We start from the raw sequence: 22,240 nt of genomic DNA, 5'->3' as shown, positions 1-22,240 counted from the left end.
CCCTCCAGCACAAAATGACCGTAATACATCTCCAGGCGCTGATAGCATTTTTGATTATCATATGACTCACTTATCACTTTTGCCAGGAAATTTTTGGCCATCAAATCACAACTTAGAATTTTTTTCCTCTTTTTTTGTGTGGAAATCCTCTGACTCATAGTCATTTAAAAGAACAGTTAAGCATTTGTGGAAAATGTTTGTTTGCTTTGTTGCTGAGACTTAAGAGATAAGATTGATCTCATTTGTCTTTGGTAAATACGAAGTCATAGCAAGTGGAGGATTTAGGGTTTTATCATAGTAAGGAGAGGGGAAGCGTGGGAAACTACTAGCCTGGAAACCCGGAAGCACAAAATCCTCCAAGCACATCTAAAGTGCACTGACTACACCTTCTTTGTCATATAGTTTGTTGAAATAAAACATTTGCGCTTCAGTAATAAAACTTGTAGTGTAGCACTACACCCAAGATCCAAAATGTGTTTCAAAAAATGACTGGTAGTCTCTATGTGTTAATTAGAGCTTTTCAGACTCAGATCTACATGCCTAAGATGTATGCAGTCAAAAATATGTGGCACAACCAGCAACATGTGTGTGTGTGCTCGTTTAGCTTTGCTTTTATTCTATTAGCTTAAGCTACAGTCGCACTAGCAAGAACAGTGGTTGAAACCGCAACGCGATCAAAATTATAGTGACCATGTGCAATCAACTTGTAATGGCCCTGCTTGAAGTGGTCAGGGATGGGGAACTGGTCTGAGATGACTCCCAGTCAGTTTCCCTCTTCAAAGCAGCATTGGTGTATCAGAACAGCGATAAAATGGGGATAAATTGGCAATAAGGCGGTGACAGTCTGCTTCAATCAGTTTTTTAATTAACAGGGTCAAGTTGGCACTTGCATGCAATCTGTTTACAATTAACTGTGGTAAATCTCAAATCTGTTGCGACACTGCCGAGGTGGACTCAAAGGGAACAGCTTTATTAAGTCACTTAATAAAGCTGTTCCCTAATACTTTAAGTGTCGTGGAGTCTTCATGTCATCAGATCTTTGTCTTCTCCATGCACCTTGGAAGTAGGTGAAGTTTTGCTAGAAAAATTTGTTGCAGACTGAGCAGAATCCAAATATCAGTCATGACTCTCTCAGTAACAACCCGGGCCTGATCCAAATGAGGCACATTTATAAACTCGTAAACAAGCAGATGCTGTAAGTTAATTTCATTAATGACCAGCACTCTACCAGCAGCTCACAAATGAGGGAGTGAATGTTGTACTTGCTGTAAGCGCAGGTGTTACTCCTGTTTCTCTCTCTGACAAGAGTGAGGCTGGAGAATGAATGTTTATGATATAAGGGTGAAATCTTCTGTTAGAAATTGTTGGAGGCCATGTGAGGTCCTGAGAACTGAGACTCAGGTGGAGCGCGGGATTTATCCAGAGATAAGGTGCTTTATTACAAAGCCTTAATATGTTACGCATATATTTGCTGGCTAGCTCCTGTCACTGGCCGATGGAGAGGAGCAGTCCCACCCCTGAATGAAAAGATCAACCCTAACCTCACCACCGCATCACTCACATTTAGAGCAGCTTAAAACATGTTACAGAGCCGAGTGATTTTCACATATTTGTTAGGTCTAAAAGTCAGAAAGTCTGCTGCTGATTTCAGTAAATGGAACAAGATGCCTCCTTTCCTGTACAGGGTAAACAGAAACAAATCCCTCATCAAAGCAAACCGTTTTCGGAGGAATTTTCTCAGTGTAATATTTCGTAAACTGGCAGCATTTTGTGCTGTTGCATTTTGACATTATTTCAAATTAAGTATTTAGGTTAAGGGGCATAGTTCAGCAGTAGATAGGAGGTTTCATTCAGCTTTTAACTTTGAGTTGTTGAAGAGGAAACTGTGAGATTGGGAATATTGTGCATATTAATTTAACGAACTTAGCACACTGTAACATTCAGACAATATTCTAACACAGATCAATTAATAACTGTGTTTTTTCTGACATCTGTAATACCGCCTATCAAGTATAGTAAGAGAAAGAAACACGAACGCTGCTGTGTGTGCGGATCTCAGTGTGGAAACCTCCTCTGTTCAGTATAAAAAGGAAAACCAGATGTATCCTTGTTCCTGCCTCCTTTCAATGCTCCGTTAAGTTCAGCTCAGTTCTGCTCTATTTCAGTAAAATCCCAGCATTACTGCAGAGCAGGAATACGTGTGCCTCGGCTCTAAACACTCCGAGTCAGCACTGAGTAAAGAGTTTTGGAGCTGCGCTCGCAACTTTGAACCATCCAGCCGTGCCAATTACGTACTTGTTCTGATAACATCTCCGTCTTTTATTCCAAATAAATAACCACCGGTAACTCTCACACACATATCGGGGGCAAAATAAAGCCTGCTTTTCGGTGTTAAATTTAGCACAATTTACAGTAAATTTCCTGCCACAAACCTCAGTAACTTAGGCTTTTGTGATTCATTACCTTGTGTCCTCACTTGGAGAAATAAATGATGGCGCAGAGTAGTTTCTCACAGCCACAGATTGACTCCGACTGAGTCAGTGAGTTGGCATTTTGTCTGCCATTTATAGAGTTGATGGCGATTAATTGCAGACCTTTGCCTGCATTTGATTGCAGTCGGAATGAGTCAGAGTGAGACAGGTTGCCTCCCTCCACACAACCTTGCATGCAATCGCCTTGTGACAAAAAAATGGTCAACCAGAGGACAATGATGCTGCACGCTTAATATCTGGGCGACCGGGTTGTCAGTGCAGCTATTTCCAATCAGTCCCACATGATTGGAAGCATTTTATTTTATTGATGTTTATTTGTTTATTTGTATTATTGTTATTTTGCTGACCTGTTTTTCCTCTAGTGTGACTGGTTCCTTAGCTTAGCTGCAGAGAAGGTAGAAGTCATACGAGACAAAGAACTTTTTTGTAGCGAAGTGAAACAGTGTTAAAAATAATGACAAGGATCAACAGCAGCCATTGTTAGTGCTTTTTTTAATCTTTGATGGATTTTTTATGCTTCTTCCTCTTCATGATTAACTATATTGATCTCTGTTTAAGCCAAATCTGCATTTGATGGTCTACACACAGCTGACTTACAAGACCGTCTCTGTTAGCCTCTGTTGCGTGAATTCCTGTAATCCCTTATTTCTCAACCAAAGAGCTTTGCAACAGACAAAATCAGGACAAAAATCTTCTATTATTAGTTCACATCACAGTAAAAATGCACTTAAGCCTTTTCGGCACGTGGCCTCTATAACCACGTTTCTGTTACACGAGCTTAATTTTGTAATGTGCTCTGAACTGCACTGAAGTGGAAGTCCCCACTTATCTGGGAGTATATTCAGAGTGACATTCTTACATTCATTTACTTAACCGATTAGCCAACTTATGGTGGCAGGGGTGTTTGAGTCAATCACAGCTGATATAGGGTACACCCCAGACAGGTTGTTAGTCCATCACAGGACACGTCTACCCCAGAGGAAATCCATACAGCCACACAGACAGCATGTATAGTCAACACAGATAGGCAGTAGAGCTGTCCACTGCAGCAGCGTGCTACTGCATGCAAGCACTGACCTGCGCTGACTTCTTCTCAAGATCCCCTCACGTGGTGTAAAACTGCACTTTGTCAATCCTCAGTACAGCCCAAAAAACATCCACCAATGGCCCCAAAGATACATTTAGCCAAACCCAGCTATTTTTCTTTGGGTAATCAGTACAAAACTGAAGTGTAATAAGTTTTTATGTCCACTACAAAACATCCTGCTTATATGTCTACAAAAAAAAGAAATCCAAATTTCAGATCCACGTATCAGTGTCGAAATTATGAAAGAAATATTTAAATTCTCGCTTTGGGCAGTACTTCCGCACTGTTACAGCTTGTGTCAGTTACAGCCTGCTGAAGGAGTAGATGGTAGTGGGAGTGACGAGACGGTGTGCCAAGATGTTTATCACTGCTGTTGCGATGCTTTAGAGTGTTTCTTTCTTCGCTGCCTAAGCTCTGGTGGTCTAGAATTTGATATAATTGACTTTAAACACAGAATAAGACGATTCGGCTCAAACCTCACTGAAAAAATAAATGCCCTTTTTGCATCGGCCTTTATTTATGTCACAGAAGGCAGGATTTTAGTAGCACTAACTCTATGATCTCACTGCTCTGGCCCTCTGCGCTCACCACTGAGGTTTTGGGGGCTTTGTGCGCTGCATTGTGGTGATTGGAAATAAATTGGATAAGTGATCTTCCTCGGGGCAGAAAAAAACCCAGTTTGTGGCTGTGTGTAAGGTCCACAGCGGAAAGAGTTCAGTAGATGAAGAAACACTAACCAGCAGCTATCAGCAGACGGAGCAGCGCAGCTTTGATCCATCACCAGAGCCCCCGCTGAATCGTCTGGCCGAGCTTTGTGATGATGGAGAGTGAGATGCTGTTGTTGGGCCTCAGATCGCGGCACTCAGACTGTTCTCATGCCACTTCCTCCGAACAGTCTGGATAAATACATTAACACTTCTTTGCCCTGTCTGCGGTAATATTTGGCAGGCTTTAGCTCCAGATTTGATTTGTTAATGTGCTTTTTTCAGGTTCTAACGTTCCAACCAGGTGTAGTTAATGAAATCAAAGTATTTAACTACGCCATCACAGCCATAATGGATATTCCTGAAGGGTTGGCATCCTCGTTAGACGTGTTTTCGCTGGCAAATTGAGGGAAATTTTGCTAAACATTCCTTCGTTATTGTGGCTTCTCACTTCATTAAACCTTTGGCATGGTTTGATACAGCTTTACGGCCTCGCTCAGGTGTGATGTCGAGCGTGCTTGTTAAACCACAGACATCCATATCTGAGGCTTTTTTGCTCATACAGAGTCCTTTCTGAAATATGATTGCGGGTAGATTTTATTTTTTTTTTACTATATAACGAGTAGTCTTTGCCCAATTTGATTTAATTTCACAGAAATTTAAACACTTATCCTGTTAAACAGCCACAGTATGCTTCATTTTTAACTGAAAGTGGCACAGGTGGTTTTCGTCTCCCTCTTCCACTGGTACTGTTTTTGTCTTATTATCCGTGTTTGCACAGCCTCTAATATTCATCAGGACCCCCCTCTGCTGCGCATTTTTTTACACCGTCCCCCGAGAGGCCACAAACATGTCTGTTCGTGGAAAGTCTGACTCGCGTAGTCTGGAGCCAAAGGTACAGTATAGGCTGCAGGGTGCTGCTGAGGGAGATGGAGGTCTGCCACACTGCTATAAAACTTGCTGACTGGAGAGGTTTGCATGCTTCCCTTTAGCTCAGAATGAGTCTGGATGAGGTGGCGAAAGCCATACGTTATACTGCACAGTAGTGTGTCCAACACTTTTGTCAGTGGTGAGGTAACACGAGCAAAGCATTTGAGCCCGATGTGAGCCAGCGCATTATGAAATGCTTTTTTATGGCGTGTTGTGGCTTGTTAGATGTCAGAAATGTACAATTGATGACCAGAGATTTAGACTATCAGAGGAAAAGTATTTTGGAATAAATCTGTGAGTCATACCTGACTCTATTAAATCACTCAGATTTTATACAGTAAAAGGCAGTTTTACAAATTTTATTATGTTTAGAAGGAATTGTTAGCTTTCTTTTTATTTGTTTGTACTCTATTCACCAATATTCACATCTGCCATGTGTTACTCATTGCTCATTTACTGGTGCATCATTAAACTCAATAAAAAGCACACACAAAATATGTTGTAATGCAGTGGAAAAGTCCTAGGGTAAAGATTTATCTTAATTAAAATGTAAAGTTTGGTGCAGCAGTTAATACTGTCGCCTGCAAAACTGCACCTTTCCTCGTCGTGTGGAGTGGGTGCCCTGGTGTCCTTCTGCAGTCCAGAAACAGTTTATTAGATTACCAGGTGATTCTATGCACTGAATACCTGCCTGAGGTGATGGAGACGAGTGAAAATAGATGTAGAGACTACTTTACGAATTTGCTAGGGCAGTTGTATTTGAAGAGGCGGTCTTTAAGGTATAAAAAGTTGCAGGGAATCAGTGTGTGTGACAGAAGAAGCATTGAAGCTACAGTTTAAAAGACACTGGATTTACATATGTGTCCTTTGATGAGTGTAGTTTTTAGGTTAAAGCACTCTATGAATGCAGTCTATTTGCTGCTGTAATTGCTTTTTCTCTCCTTTGCCTAAGTTATAGTGAAAGATGAATCCAACCTTTTTTCTGTCTCATAGCGTGTGCAGAGACAAACTAACATTTATTGATCGGCACTAAATGCAAAGTGCAGCTGAGGTTTAGAGGAATGTTATTAGTTTTACAGATACTTGGATTTAGATACCAGACAAACGAATCTTTGTGACTTTGCTGGATCAACATGTTATTAAAATTTACCCCGATAGCATCCATCTCCTCGTTCCTGAGACATTTTCACTAAAAAACAAAAATATCAACCTCACGGTGACACTAGATAAAAAGTTAGGCCGTCACCGGAGTCTGTTAGACTCATCCTACGAGGGCCATAACTGCCTGCAAGAAATCTACAGGCGATCTGTCCAAGAGCTCTTGAGATATTTCAGTCTGGACAGACCGACAGAGCGGCTTTGGCGTCCTCCGAGGCTGCTGCTGGCATGGCTAAAGACGATTCCACATTTGAACTAACAACATTTGGAGAAAATGTCGACATCCAAAATTTGACAAAGGTTATAAATACAAGATCACGGTTTCCTCTCCCTTTCTGTAATTCTATTTTATTTAGACATAAAAAGTTTCCAGTAATCTATTGTTCAGACATTTTTAAATAATACCTGAGTTTAAAAGAAAAACTTGGCTGAATCTGTGGTGAACTACAGAACCGCTCTGTGGGACTGACTTGCAGTAACCCAGTAGGAGCCTCATAATGTGGGCCAAGAACATCTTGTGGCTTGTGGCCTGGATTTGACGTGGCAGTAAACTGGGGGAGGGTTCGTGGTGTTTTCTGCCCCCCAGCTTTTTTCTCTCATTGTATCAGCGCAACTCTCCAAGCTGACGTATTCCCTTCATTCAGCGAGGCTGCTGGATATCTCGCTGCCGGATCGGCTCGTCTGTAGCCTTGTATTATTACAGGCTGGTTCGTGTTGGCAGCTTCCAGCCTTTAATGAGGCAAACAGCGCTGTCCTGGTAATTGTTTGGGAGTTCCTTGGGGTTTCCTGGTTGGAGAGCCAGGCTATATCAGTCCGATCCAGCTGCAGTCAGCCACCATGGGAGAGGAAACCAGTTCCTGGATTACTTCATATCAAACCCCAACATCCACACTCTACAGTAGATGTAACGCTTGATAAAGATTGCCTCAGTATCTTCTGTTAAATCATATTCATATTGATGATTATCTTTGAGTTTGGGTTAGAGTTAGATGCATGAACATGCCGGTAAAAGTATTTATTATTTAAAATAAACTCCTGATCTTTATCAAAAGATTAAGTTGTTGTCATGTGAAAATTAGAAAAATGAAAACTTGAGCAATTCAGTGACGACTGAACCAAAGCAGCATCTGCTGATAATGAACATGTGATAAGACTGAAAGCCTCAAGGCAGCTACAGAGCTTGTGTTTATTTTAGAGCCTGCCCAATACTCCAAGTTGTGGCCGATGCTAGTGCCTATATTGATTTTTGGAGCCTAAAAATGATCTATCAATATGTCAGCTGATATTTTTTTTAGACACTCGAGCCGGGCCTGCTGTTGTCAGTTAGTCAGAGCATGTTTTGGCATTTGTTAGGACCCAGACGCTCCTCTCCACGGCTCCTCCTTCAGCTGCTACAGCGAAAATCGAGGCCTTTCAAAGTCAGCTGGCAGACAAAATCCGTCCATCGTGTCCTGGATTTGTCTTGGGCTCGTCTCCTAGTTGGAGAATCCCAAAACATCTCACCTAGGAGGCGTCCAGGATTCCTCCTAGTCAGATGCTTGAACCACCTCAACTTACTCTGTTAGAGAACAACCCCTCGTGAATGAATGAATGAATTAGTCACTCATTTCAGCTGCTCCTTAATCACTCTTGGGGTCTAGTCGTACACTATTCACAGTTTAAGGCCATAGGTGAGGGAAGAATAAACACAGATCACCTTTACCACAATGGTAAAGGTGACCAAACCATCAGTTTGTGTCCCCCACCTTACAAAGAAAACCCTAAGATACTTGAAATCCTCCTTTCAATGCAGAGCAGCAAATTGACCTTTTCCATCCGAGAAAACTTATTTCACAAACTGTCGTGAGCTTCCCTCGGTAACCCTGTCTGCCCCGTTGTTAAGCTACACTGCTGCATATAACCCGCAGTCAATGCACTGATGAGTATATGCCTATACTATCTTTAATAGACCAACATATCAAATATATTAACCACTATAATGCTTCAATTCAATTTCTTTGATTTCTTCCACAAAAATCTTGCTTAGCAACCTCCCTTTCCAGATTATGGCGTAAAAACAAATTCACTTCCCTCAAAGTTTTGATCAAAACCACATATTTATTTCCTTTTGTGAAATAAAATAAGGGCAGATGTTACTATGCGTCTCTGTGTGTTTGTGGACTTGTTTGAAGCGTCTCTGTCGCTCAGCTCTCTTAAGCAAATCAATGTGACCCACATGACACAGATGTCACACTAGTGCTGGGCCTATTTTTAGAGCTTTGTTGTAAACACACTTAGAGATCGATAGATTGACCTTATTTTTTCTTTCAATTAGACCCTCCACATCAAATGTGACACCACAACGAAAAGTAGGCCATGGTAACAGGCACATAAACAGTACATGCCGTGGCCTCACTGAGGCAAAAGATAAATTTTTACTGCCTGCTCTTCCTTTGTTTCATATCAGAATAAACTGAATTATGTCTTTTTTACTGTTTCAGTCTCATGTGAAAGCCATTGAGCCAGATGTGGCGCATGATGATGCGTAAGAAAAATATCTGCACGGCATAATTCATCCATGATTTGGATAGTTACTGGACAGGTGATGACATGATGTGGAGGCCTGACGATGTCTTGATGTCCTAAATTTACAGCCGGCGGCCTGGCTCGACGTGTGCGTTGAGAAGTCGGTGTAATAACGTGCCCCTGAGGCCTGAACTCGGCTGTTATATCCTTCCACCTCCAGATGCACAGAAGGTCAAAGCCAGATCAAATAGAGGAGAGGAGGTCAGTCGGTTCAGTCGGGCCAGGAGAGCACACATGGCGGTGGAGCGACAGACTGTAGGAGGGTGGAGATGAGGTTTGGGAGTTTATTTCTTCAGGTTCAAGTATGTCTTCTGGTAACACCGGTCTCACATTCGCATGAGTGGTGGCAGTACGCTGTCCTGGTGACGCACGTCAAAAGCATCTCGCCTTACCATATGCACACAAGAACAGACCGTTCTGATTCTACTGTTACAACAACAGAACCTGAAGCTAAATTCTGGAGAGTTTAAATTGCGTGCAGCCAAGTCAAGCCTCCTTCAAGACGATTTCATGGCCTCAGCTGCAAGATGGAGGCCACTGCACAAGAAGTCACTGCCGGTTTGCAATGATGAAACATTAGAGGCTTTGCAACGAATTTCAAATGAAGCACGAATAAAAGTAGCTGTTGATTAGCTGCAGGTTCATTTTCCAGTCTTTTTCCTACATTTGCTGAGGTGATCAACTTGTCAACGTTGTTTAAGCACCAAAACTGTGCTGCTATTATTGCACAATATTCAGCTATGTCGCTGATTTAAATTATTGCTGCTGTAGTCATAATTTTCACGATGCCAAGCAGGCCTGACAAATGGTTCAATTTTCAAGGATAAGTAGAAAATCCTTAAATTTGAAAAGTTGTAGTCAGCAATATTCTGAGTGAAGAAAAATGCCTTGATTTATTATTTGAACTTCAGCAGGTCATCCTGACCACACGCCTAAATGCACTGAGTTGAGTCTCTGTTTGACTGGCTGATTAGTTATTTGTGTTAATGAGCAGCAGAACAGATGTTCTTAATAAAGTGTGTGTATTTTCATTTTTATGGATCAGCTAATTCATTAACTGGCAAATCATTTCAGCCCCCTTCATCAGCATGCAGCTAAAACCTAAAAGGTTTCTTCTGTTATTGTCTGCAAGATGATTTTGGTACAAAAGTGAAAGAATAGATCAAATACCTTAGACCTAGAAGAAGAGGAAATGTGAAGATTTTACCTCTAATTTTACGTTTTAATAATGCCGGGGAGGTTTGTCCTCCCCGATTTTTCGACAGGAAGTGATTTAAAGCACCTGCCTCCTTGCCTCCTTGCCTTTCCCCAACTTTGTTTCTTATGAGGACACATTGCTGTGAATCTCAGCCTCATATTTGCATAATAGCTTCAGTGTGTCCATGTGTTTCTGTGGTACGAGCAGGAGTTACCGCTGCTGTACTGTAGATATCAAACATGCCAAACAGATCTCATTGTTCCTTTATTAATCGCAGTCCGTCAGCGAGCCAAGCACATTTACTTCATGTCTAGACGAGCGTAACGTATCTCTCTGTAATTGTAAACAGCTTCGGTGAGAATTTAGATGATTTTGGCATTTTGGTACGAAAGTTTTGCATCCACACATTTAGGTGATTATGACACACTTTTATTATTTTGTTTTTCACCATGACAGCCTCCCACGCACACTGATTCCTTTTTGGTGTGCGTGTGGGTGGGTGTGTATGCTGACATTGTGCAACACATGCAACCCATTATATTTTTGCGATAGGAAGTCCGGGGTATTTCTGGTAGGAAGTGTCCGTGCCAGTGCCGGGTCACTGAGGAAAGAGCTGCTCTGTTGCCTGCAATGAAAATAGATGTTTTTAAGAAAGAAAAAAAAAAACATCTTCCATTGTGTGTGTGGGGGGGGGGGCTCAGGTTTCCAGGCTGCTCTGACCAGCCAGACAGAGGGAATTCCTCTCTCAGCCCTCTGGCTTGGTTTCTTGAGGCCAGATCCAGGGGTGTTCCCCTTCCCCTCTCACATTTCTCATCATTATGAAAGGGGAGCGGACGGGGGCTTAACCTAGATACTGGGTTAAACAGTAAACAGCAGACTAATGAGCGAGAAACTGACTTCCAAGTAATAAATGTGTTTACATTCACAGTTTAAAGAACAGTAAAAATCAAGACAGACGAAAAACAACACAATCAATTATAGTAACCAAAAATGACAGATTTGTGAGACACCCCGTTGTCGGTGCATTCATATGTACGTATAGGTTTTTCTTGTGTAGCAGCTACAGTCACTCAGACTGTGTAGCTGCTCTTTGAACACGCCACACCATCTGTACACAGCTGATAAAAACAGATAAACAAGTGCACCTGGAGGCAGCAGGATGTTGCATCATCTCTCCTGATAAAAAATGCCTGGGGACCTCCAGTGTAAAGTGATTCTATCAGACTGACTCAGAGGAAATAACAGGTTCTGTATGGCTCAGAGGATTTTTGCTCACACTGGCAGAAATAGCACCTTATAGATGTACTAACAAGTGTATAATAGCCTTGTGCAATGAGAAAAGCAAAGTTTTACTATTTACTTTTTCTGGGCTCTCTAGTTATCCTTATAAGGGGATCATTTTTAAAAATGCATGTATTTGATGAACCCAACAGCTAACAGGCAAAGTTAGACCAAGACTTTAAAAAAAGAAAACTTTGTTAAAATTTTCATTTTTTTCATAAAGCTTATAGATAGGGCTGGAAAAGGTGACCCTGAAGCTTTGCTCCTATAGGCTCAGACTGCTGGTGAGCTTCGTGTTATACTCTGTGATGTACTGAGCATTTCTTCTCCTCTCGCCTCATCCTCCTTTCGCTCCCCAGGTGTTTATATGTCACTGCTGCATGTGTTTTTCCTGTCTCCCTATGCTCTTTATTTTCTTCCTAACAGAAAAAAACCTCCTGCAGACCCAGGCTCGGGGAGGTGCTCCTTTGAGCCTGAGAGGCGTCTCCTAGTGCTGCTTAAAGGAGATCGTCTAGTTGTAGGGGGTTTTCTCCATTACTGCGTAGCTTCTTACGTTGCAGTAGAAAGCACCTTTAGGAAGCTGTTGGTGTGATTTGGCACTATATAAATAAATTTGAATTGAGATGAATGAAAACGCTGTGTGTATTAGATGTTATAAAATGTCAGTGTTTGTTTTTGTGTGATTGCTGAAACAATTTCAGGCTCATCTTATGCAAACTTGCTGCAAGAATTAAATGAACATTAGAAATTCAAAAGTAACAATAAAAATGAACCTGAGGAATCCCAGATGGACACTTGTAATCAAGCCTTAATAAAATTTTGATTGGCCATGTCTTAGAAGCACAAGCTCAGGTTGGATTTTACTTAAATGTGTCCAAATCCTCACTGGTGCATTAAGATGGAGCTGCACTCTCATTAACGGCATCACGTGAGGAGGTTTGGTGAGATGATCACGAGGTGATCTTTGGCAGTGATCCTTGATGCACTGAGTGCGGCAATTAATTAATCCGTGTGTTTTAAAGACTTTATCAGGTTTTATCATGAATGTTTATCAGTCGACATTTTTGTGCTGAACTTTACTGCACCAACTGTTTTTCTTGGTTTTTATTTGCTGGTTAAATCAATGCACTATAACCTCTTTGTTAGGTTCAGGTTCAGAATAATTCCCTTCAGGAGCAGTAACCCTGCCAAATTAACACTGTGTGCATAAAGGTGACACACTGCCCACTTTGATGAAAACACTCTGAGACAAAACTGTGAAAAGAACTGAAAAGTGACAGAAAAAAACATTGCATCAATGTTTCAAGTTCGGACTGAATAAGAAGTGAAAAAGAGACTTAGAACGGGCCTTTTTAGGTATTTTGGAGGAAACCTGAAGTACTGATCGTCCTTTTCTCTCTTTTCCTTTTGCAGTAAACGAGATCATCAGGAACGACCTGTCGAGCATCTCCGTCCACAGCCACGCGTAGTTTCCCGTCACCACCAAAAGTGACAGGAAATTTTTTTTAAAAAGGGAAGCACCAAATGAATTTGACATTATGCTCCACATGTTTGGACTAAGGCATGCAGGAAGCAGCAAAAGGAAACGCAAGGAGAACAATTCTAAATGTATTGTCCAGATGACCAGGGTCCAACGTGTGCCTTGTTTTTCATATATAATAACGTTACATAGAAACTATCCAAGGTATAGATTACATGACTGACATGTAAGTTAAGTATGTAGCAACCAAACCTGCCATTTCCAGCCTTTACAAGAAAGTGTGCTTTTAGAGGACCAAGATTTGCTTTGTTGTTGTTGTTTTCTTTGGGTTTTTTTTGTTGTTTTGGGGTTTTTGTTTGTATGGCTGCGGTTTGTAAATGAGTCAGCGCCCATGAGTTGTGTCATTTGTATATAAATTTGGATGTGTAGTGCTCCAGTTTGCATATCTGGCTTTACAGAGAAACCATTTAAAAGACAAGTGCCTTTTTGACTGGAAGCAAAAAGACATGGCCTTGGCTTCACATATTCAACCTCAAAATTTCAAATTAAATATATTTTAGGGGCAACTTAACTTACATTTTCCTGAACAGTGGATACTGTGGGCAAAAGTGACAATTAAGGGATTATGGCGAATGCAAGAAGATAGAGTACATGCAGTGTAACTTGCATGTAGTCAGCAAACTATGTTGTCTGTTATACTGTGATGTCTGTCTGGAGTTCAGCCTTTCATTTTGGAAATGGAAAGTTGGGTTTTTCCCCATCATCATACTGTTCAGACATAATTTGCTTGCAGAGAACCAACAACAAGCACTTATCCACTAAACTAGTGGCATTTCCTGTCAATGTTACATTAATGCAGGGGTGGAGCCAAGGACAGCCAAAGGTGAAGCCAACCAGGACTTCGAAAAACTATAAAAAAAAAAATGTCTCTAGCATCATAGTCCAGGATGAACTGAAGCCATATCCCAAAAATGAAAGTTTGCGGGGTAAAGCTTTTCCTGACAGACTATAGATGTAGTTCAGTTTGTATGTTGTAGTTAAATACCTTTCTGTGTGTCAGCACTATTTGGCACATTATGGCAACTGCTGTATTTATTTCAAGCCATGAAGTTGGCAGCAGCGGTGTCCTGACTTAAATCCTTAACAGACAACTAGCAAATGGCTAGTGTTTTGGGCAAAATTAGCATGAGTGTCATTTTATTTCAATTTGGGCATACACCTTATGCACAAAAGCACTGGACCTACACATTACACTTACAGGAGCTGCTCAGCCATTAAAACCCACACCACGAAACTCCTGGTACACAGTTTTTGTGCTGTTAATGTGAGAGGAGGTTTGGAGCTCTGCAGTTATGCATTGGCGACTTGTACCCAGAATGCACGGCAAACCTGCTCTGTAGCTTCACGTGGTCTGACACACCTCCGCTTTGCAGTAATAACACTTATAGTTGATCGTGGAGGGAAGAAAGCAACTGACTTGTTTGTAAGAGTGGCATCCCCTTATAGTACCACACTCAAATTCAGTGAGCTCTTTAGAACAACGCATTATTCACGAATGTTTGCAAAGGCAGACTGCATGGCTAGGTGCTTAATTTTATACACCTGTGGCAATGAGACTGAAAACACCTGAACGATTGAGAGCTGTGTCCCAATACTTTCATCCATTATCGGTACTGTATCAGCAAAAAGCAAAGTAAAAATGGGGGTTTTGTCTAGAAAGCTTGTATAAATAATTATCTTAGCCATCCACTGAATCCTAATCAGTGATGACTATCTGTTGCAAGCCCGGCTGAAATCCAGTTTTTGTGCAATAGCATTAATAGGAAGTGGAATACTTCTCTTTGAATGGCTCTCAGCTTGTTTAAGAGGGATGCAAATAATCACAGAACTGGAGTTACATTTAGTAACCTCTATTTTTCTAGCAGAACTTTTTTTGTAAACACCATGACCATTTTAACAGCTCATCCATCAGTTGAAATTGTAATTATCTTATGAACTTTAGCTTCAATTTAGCAGCATAAGACTTTCTACTTGTAACTGAGTGTTAAATGAGCCCTCATAATGTGCTACTACATGCCTGCATAAGCAAATGATAAGTGACATAAAAAAAATGCTAAGCTGGAAAAATAAATAGTCATCTGTTACTTTGGCACCCCTGTGTAAATAATGGTTTCAGCCTGGCCACCCCATAAACTTGTCTGGCTCAGCCACTGCATTAAGTTGACAAGTCATTTCTAAAAAATGTTCAGATGTTCCCCCAACCCAGCCGTTAACTGCTTTTTACACCTTTTTTAGTCATTTTTAATAAAAAAAAGAATACATACAGACTTGAAAAGTAACAAATAAACTGTTAGCTGCAGTAATACTGGTTCGACTTTTTAAAAAAATCATCTCAGTTTTGAGGAAGCTTGACTTTTATTACTCCCTGGAAGCTATGCAACATGCAGGTAGCATTAATCTCTGAGAGAATGTAAACATTCACCGTCATATCTCTAATCCAAAGATTACTTTGCAGCGGTGAACAGCAATACGAATATACACACGTTTTTGTTTTTGTATTTTCATATTTATTCTCTTAGCATGAGCTCAACGTTTATTCACGTTTATCATACAGCTTGTTTTAGACGATTACATACTGCATAATGTGGTTTACCTGCTAATTTGTCAGCGCTCGCACACTTGTTCCCAGTTTTATATGTATTTATGAGTCTTAATCTGTGTAACTGAAGAGCATGAGAGAAGCCATACTGAAATGTTTCAGAGGAGAAGGTTACTCTTTGTCAGTAACTCATAACTCTCCTTTGTCATATTTTGTGTACTTGTCAATAAATATGCCTTCATCTCTTTGATCTGCGTTGTCTCAGTTTTACTGTAGGAATGAAATCAGCAGTTTTATATGTACATTATGTGTGTTGTCACAACAAAGGCGGCAATTTGTCTCATCGCCTTAGGTTAGAAAAAAGACTAAAAGAAATAATTAATTTACATAGTGGTAATATGGTAATGGTAATGGACCAAAAGTTCCCTCGTAATAAGTTTGTTATACTGAACTTTGAACTACAGATCTGTTCAGAATTTATAATATCTGGCATAAATACATTTATTATTAATCCTCAATTAATGTTTAAAGAGCATAGAGAGTGTGTTATTTTAGGTTTCACAGCACACAATATCCTCTCCTCTTTTACCAAAGATATGAAAACATAACAGCCAGCTGTTGGGATTCATTAGATAACCGTGTATAATCATTGCAACCATTAAATGCTGCCCTCACTGCTATATCTTTTTTAGAAAACTTTTCATAACTGTCATTTATAATTATCAATTCTAACTCGACTTCAATTGTCAATTTGTGGATTCATAGCAGTGGTAGGAAACCTTGAAGTTCTGCATGTGTTTCCCGCATTTGTCCCTGTTTTGCTGTATTTCTGCAGAGCAGAAGTTGCATCTCCACCTTTCCTGTCCTCTTATGTTGGCTTCTTTTGTGACTTCTTGATTAAGGCCAGACACACGCTGTGATCCTTTTACCAGTGTCGTTAAAGCTGCTGTAAGAAGGTGGTGTCACTTTTTGCATGCAAGGAGTCACAAAAGCCTTCAGGATAAATGTCTCGCTTGCTGGCTCAGAGTTATCTACATGGGAGGGGCTGTAATCAGAGTTTCCTTGCTCTAAAACATCCTCTGAATCGTGAGAAGATCAAGTCAGGCTCCACTTGTGTTGCTCTCTTCACCTCGGTTTGTGCATAAAGATCAACCTCAGCTGATATTTGCTTTAAAGCACTGGGTCAAATGTTGTTGTTGAAGGTAACTAGGTCATGTCAGTCATGTTCCATGTTACACATCATATACAAATCAGCTTCCAAGAGTGTATTCATTTACGTATGTTATGAATGCATTGAAATGAATGGAGGGCAAAGGGTGCCTTTTATTATGGTAAAAGTAAAATATGAACTCTAAAGAAAAATTCTCAGTAAAAATATCTGTTAAAAAAAAGACTTCTCAAACCTTGATAGATTGCATGTGTGTTTTTTTCCTAAGTCAGAATTAAATTTAAGGAGTGAAATAGTGAGTGACAGTGTTTATAAGTTCTTTATACTGAGTCTTACTATAGTTGTCAGTGTGTTTATTTTACGCGTTCGTGATAAACACACACTTATATATAAATTGGGGCGTTCGTGATTCAAACGAGTACTTTTGCCAACTCGCAGTATTTTTTATTGTATTTATTTTAGTTCTAACAACCAAATGCAATGTTTATTTTACATACTGAATCCAAAATTCAGGGGGGGAAAGTGTTTGTAGTGTGGGGTGGAAGCCTGGATGATTTTAGCCCTCAGTGAGTTAACATTTAGACCTTGGCTTCTTAAGTTTTGAGAGTGCCAGTTTAGGAAGCCAACGTATGACTGAGGACCTTTTTTTTTGTTATTTCACAAGGAAAATGTTCCAGATTAATGTCTGCATCATCGATGTAGTGGTTCATAGCTGTTTAACCATTTTTGCGGTGGCAAAAATGGTTAAACAGCTATAGGGACTATAAAGATGGAAATAAAGGTGAAAATAAAGAGAAAAGCTCCTTCGTCCTTCAGCCACACTTTGGGAAACCTGACCATTGACTGTATAAAAAGGTAGATGCTGGCACTGTGAAGTCATTACTTTGTCCATTTTGAAGTCTGAACTTTCAGTTTATAGCTGATGTATCTTCATTCATTTTCTTGATCCACAAGTGACCATGACATGTTCACTAGTATGCTATGTACATTATATATGTAATTTGGTGTGTTAAATTCAACACACAGACATATTTGCACCATTTGACTGTGATTGTTGTTCTAGCTGCTGAATTCTTCAACTGTAAAAAACAAAATTCAGTATGCATGAACTTTAACAACATCACAACACAACTGTGTAGCTTGAAGAAGCTCTATAGCTAGCTGGTGCTGAGATCATTTACAGTACTAAAGATATATGGAGCTTTGGTGTCTAAAAGTACCCAAAACCCACATTTTTAATGGCCATTAGGGACAATCCAATGTGGCTGCAAAAATCTTATAGTCCTATATATGTCTATGGGAAAACTGCCCTGAGGCCAGCAAGCACTTTCCCGATGAGTTTATGGACTAGCTTCAAGACAGTGAATAAAACAATAAGTCCCTTTTGTGAATTATGGTGATTCTAAGTGTCAAAAATGAGGATTATCCACAGCTAACAAGCTATTCATATATGGTTTCACAGTCAATGCCACCTTCACTGATTGACATCCAGTTTTGAAATGCCAATACTGATGTTATGGTGGCTGTGACCATCTTTTATGTGTCTTTTGTGATGTGTCCTACTGGCTCAAAATGAACCAGTGCCTCCTTTCTTTCCACTACCTAGCCAAGACAGTGAAATACACAGTGTTCCTCTTTTTTTCACATGTACACAATAAAAGAACAAATCATGTAGTGAATGGAAGTGTGCGAGTGTGGTATTTTTGTGGAGGCAGAAGAGAAGCCAGAGGGAAATTACCCCCTAACTTTAGTGAGCTTGGTTTGCGATGCACATTAACAGATACCTGCAAAGTAATGGGGACATAAAATACTAGAATAACCATCCAAACATGATTTCGTCTGATATGGAAACAGCGATGTTAAAATCACAGTGGCTACGTCTCTCATATAGGCTACATTTATCGCACTAACAGAGAAACGTCATTAATATAAAGTGACATGATATAACCAGAAAAAAGAGGATATCAGCGGAGGGAAAGAAAAATATTGATACTTTTTACAACAACTAAATGTTCTTGGAATTATCAGAGCTATTGCATGGAAGCAGAAATCAATCCTGCAACCATTAACTCCCTGACTCGTTGCAGTGTTAACCAGTATCTGCTCTTCATTAACAAATGTGTTTGATTGGAGCTAAAAATAAATAAATAAATAAATAACATAACCATTCTGAAACATTTGTGATGCAGCAACATAAAATGTATATTCAGAAAGAAAAATAAAAGTACTGTTCTGAGTCTTGTGTGATAACCTGTGTGCTCCTTATAGTGCTTTCACTGCAGTGAGCGGAGGATTTCTTTCTCAGTTATGGTCCACACTGACACCTTGTGGTCTGTGGGATTTCTGCTTTGCCTAACACAATACATCTCAGCGCTCAGCTGCTGGTTTCTTTAAATTTGTTTTTCCTTTATGTTTGAAAATGTCACAGCCTGTACCGTCACGAACATCCTTCACACTCTGCCAGTAGGAAAATCAGGACGTGTTTTGCTTGGCTGCCTTTAACCTACTTGTCGCCTTTTAGGGAAATCAGGTGTCATTTGTACTGAGTGCGCTGTAAAGTCTGTCATTTTTGTTGGCCTTCAAGCAGCAGCTTTACACACCTGGTAAGCACAGACTTTGAGTTTCAGTGTTATTTTGTTGTCTGATTATATTCATAAATGTCATTTCATGTCAAGTTAATAATACACAGATGTTTAAGGTCACAATGTTACACCTGATTCTCAAAAATGCTTGTGTTTTGAAAACTCTGTTAGTTCAGTGAAGATTCTCTTTTTTTTTAATCTTTTTGAAGATCAAAGTCAATGAATAAAGTTGCATATGTTTTTTTTTATTTCCTGGTAGGACAACTAAGTTGAAACGCTATCAAAAAATATAAAAATTTAAATGATTAAAACACATTTTATTATACAGTAGGCATTTCTGTATTTATATAAAACCCTAGCATTTATATTACAACATATACACTTATTGGTCTCTTTATTAGGTACACCTGTTTAACTGTTCTTTGATGCAGATATCTAATCAGCCAATCACATGCCAGCAACTCAATACATTTAGGCATGTCGAAATGATCAAGACCATCTGCTGAAGTTGAGAAGAAAGGTGATTTAAAAAGACTCTGAACAATGCATGGCTGTTGGTGCCAGACACGCTGGTCTGCTGGTCTTTCCCCATGAACATTTCTGGAATTTACAGAGAATGGTTAGAAAATGAAAATATATCCAATGAGCGGCAGTTCTCTGGGCAAAAATGCCTTGTTATAATAATTGTTATAATAATTAAGGCAGTGCTAAAGGGAAGGAGAAGAGGGAGGAGGTTTCAACTGCATAGTGTACCTAATAGTGTTTGGTGAGTGGAGATGTAAAACATTTGGATCTTTAAACCTCTATTGGCAGCTTTTCACTGATTTTTCTTCTCTCTGTTTTCAACTACAGTCTGGTAAGATGGAGAATTTATCCAGCAATGCCACATTCAACTCCAGCAAAGCTGACCAATGTGTTTTTGGACCAACTCACATAGCGATTCTCTCAGTGATTGACATCTTTACTTTTATCATCGGGGAAGCAGTGGTAGGGAAACTGCTGTGGATCATCTTCACATCCAAGAAGGCTATAGATATCCTCAATTGTAATTTAGCTATCTTCCACACTGTGCATTATTTTACATCCTTCGTTCATTTAATTTTCCTGTTTTTGCTGCCACAGTACCAGATAATACTGCTCAAGATTTTGCTTACCTACACACAAACAGGAGGCGCATCAAGTTTGGTTTTCATATGCATGGAGAGATACATTGCTGTGGTTTACCCCACATCTTACCATCTGCTGAATAAATACAAATTCAGGGAGATGTGTGCTCTGACAGTGTGGCTCCTTACTGCAGTTACTGTTTTCATAAGTAATCTAGTTAATATCCCCTCTCGGACAGATGTGGTATTAAGAGCTATCCCACGTTTTCTGATGTTACTCAGTTGCACAATGATGATCTACTACAACAGAAACATCTTGATAACGCTGATGAAATCAGCACCACAAAAAGATGAGCTGCATCCTGCCAAGAAAAGAGCCTTCCTAACCATCCGGGCTACCACATTCATCAACTTGTCATGTTATATTCCAACAACCATATTGCAAATGTTCATCTATCTGCACCAACCTGCATATGACTGTTCACTAATACCTCTGTGTATAACTTTATTGTCTATTGCAAGTCTTGGACATCCATTGTTTTACCTGTCAACCCAAAGGAAGCTGCGTCTCTGCTTAAAGAAAGAAATGAAAGCCAGATGACTGTCTATCAGTCCATTCTTGTCATTTAAACTCAAGTTAAGGGCATTTAGATAGATTGATAGACAGGTAGCTGTGTGGGAGGGAGATAGGTATAACAGTAAAGATGCAAGGAGCAGAAATAGTGAAAGTAGATACATTTAAATACCTGAGGTCAACCATCCAAAGCAATGGGCACTAGATGGATGAAGATGGGAGTGCAGGTAGCGTGGAGTGGGTGGAAATGAGTGTTAGGGGTGAAAGAGGAATCTTTCAAGAGTGAAAGAGGTTTAAAAGATGGTCGTGAGACCTGCTATGGTTTGGTTTACAGGAGTAAGCAGAATGGAAAAGATTAATAATTATTTCAGAGGGACAACTCAGTTTGAGTGCTTTGGAGACAATGTTAGAGAGGCTGTTTCCCGGAGGAACCTACCCGAGGGATTAATAAAGGTCTATCTATCTATCTATCTATCTATCTATCTATCTATCTATCTATCTATCTATCTATCTATCTATCTATCTATCTATCTATCTATCTATCTATCTATCTATCTATCTATCTATCTATCTATCAGAGGAGAGAGAGTGGATATACTGGCCAAAGGATGTTGAGTATGGAGCTTCCAGGCAGGAGAAAAATAGGAAGACCTCTGAAGATTCAGTGTATTGAAAAAGGACATGGAGAAGGCTGTTACAGAGGAGGATGCTAAGGATAGAGTAAGATGAAGGCAGAGGTTAGCTAAAGCAAGAAGCTGTAAGAAATAGTCTCAGCTCCTTATTTAGAAATGTCTGTTAGCAAATGCAGAGATTTGTTTTCAATAGGAAGCCTTCTTTAAACTATTTAATGAACTGTGTGCTGTTTAATTGTTTTTTATATATTATAATACACAATACACCATGTGGGGTAAAATATTTTGTCTGTTAGTAACACAGGATGAATTTCAGAGTTGCTGTTTACCATAAATGTTCTTTTTTTGATTTGATTATGTCACAGTCTGATCTGTACTAATACTCACCTGTGTTGCTGACTTTGACAAGTAGAGGGGGAAAGCTGAATGATCAGATTTCAGTACTATCTATATTCATAAATGACTTTGTTCAGTAGTATAATATTTAATAGGACAGAAGTAATATTGTGCTGTTCCTGTACATTCACATGAAAATGGCCACAAGTAAGTGTGTGTTGAGATTCCTTCTGCTTTGCTTGCTGTTTTGAGAATATCATGTAAATTTAGAGGAGCCGATATTTAAGTGTAGGCTGTCAGAATCATGTTGTATTTATAAGTTGTGTACTTAAAATAAATAAAAATCAG

General features: G+C 39.8%; 1 protein-coding gene across 1 annotated transcript in view; it reads left to right on the top strand.

Moving 5' to 3' along the window:
• The window catches only part of nfatc1 (nuclear factor of activated T cells 1), a 47,743-nt gene extending 31,999 nt beyond the window's left edge, over positions 1-15,744 (top strand). Inside the window, exon 10 of the mRNA XM_065470481.1 lies at positions 12,829-15,744. Within this exon, the coding sequence (XP_065326553.1) occupies positions 12,829-12,884 (56 nt within the window). The 3' untranslated portion in view covers positions 12,885-15,744. The remainder of the gene's footprint in view (positions 1-12,828) is intronic.
• Positions 15,745-22,240: the final 6,496 nt, after the last annotated feature.

This window comes from Pelmatolapia mariae, linkage group LG22 (assembly GCF_036321145.2).
Source record: "Pelmatolapia mariae isolate MD_Pm_ZW linkage group LG22, Pm_UMD_F_2, whole genome shotgun sequence".
NCBI classification, from domain to species: domain Eukaryota; kingdom Metazoa; phylum Chordata; class Actinopteri; order Cichliformes; family Cichlidae; genus Pelmatolapia; species Pelmatolapia mariae.
The sequence above is the reverse complement of the archived record's forward strand: the minus strand, read 5'-3'. Positions and strand labels throughout refer to the sequence as shown.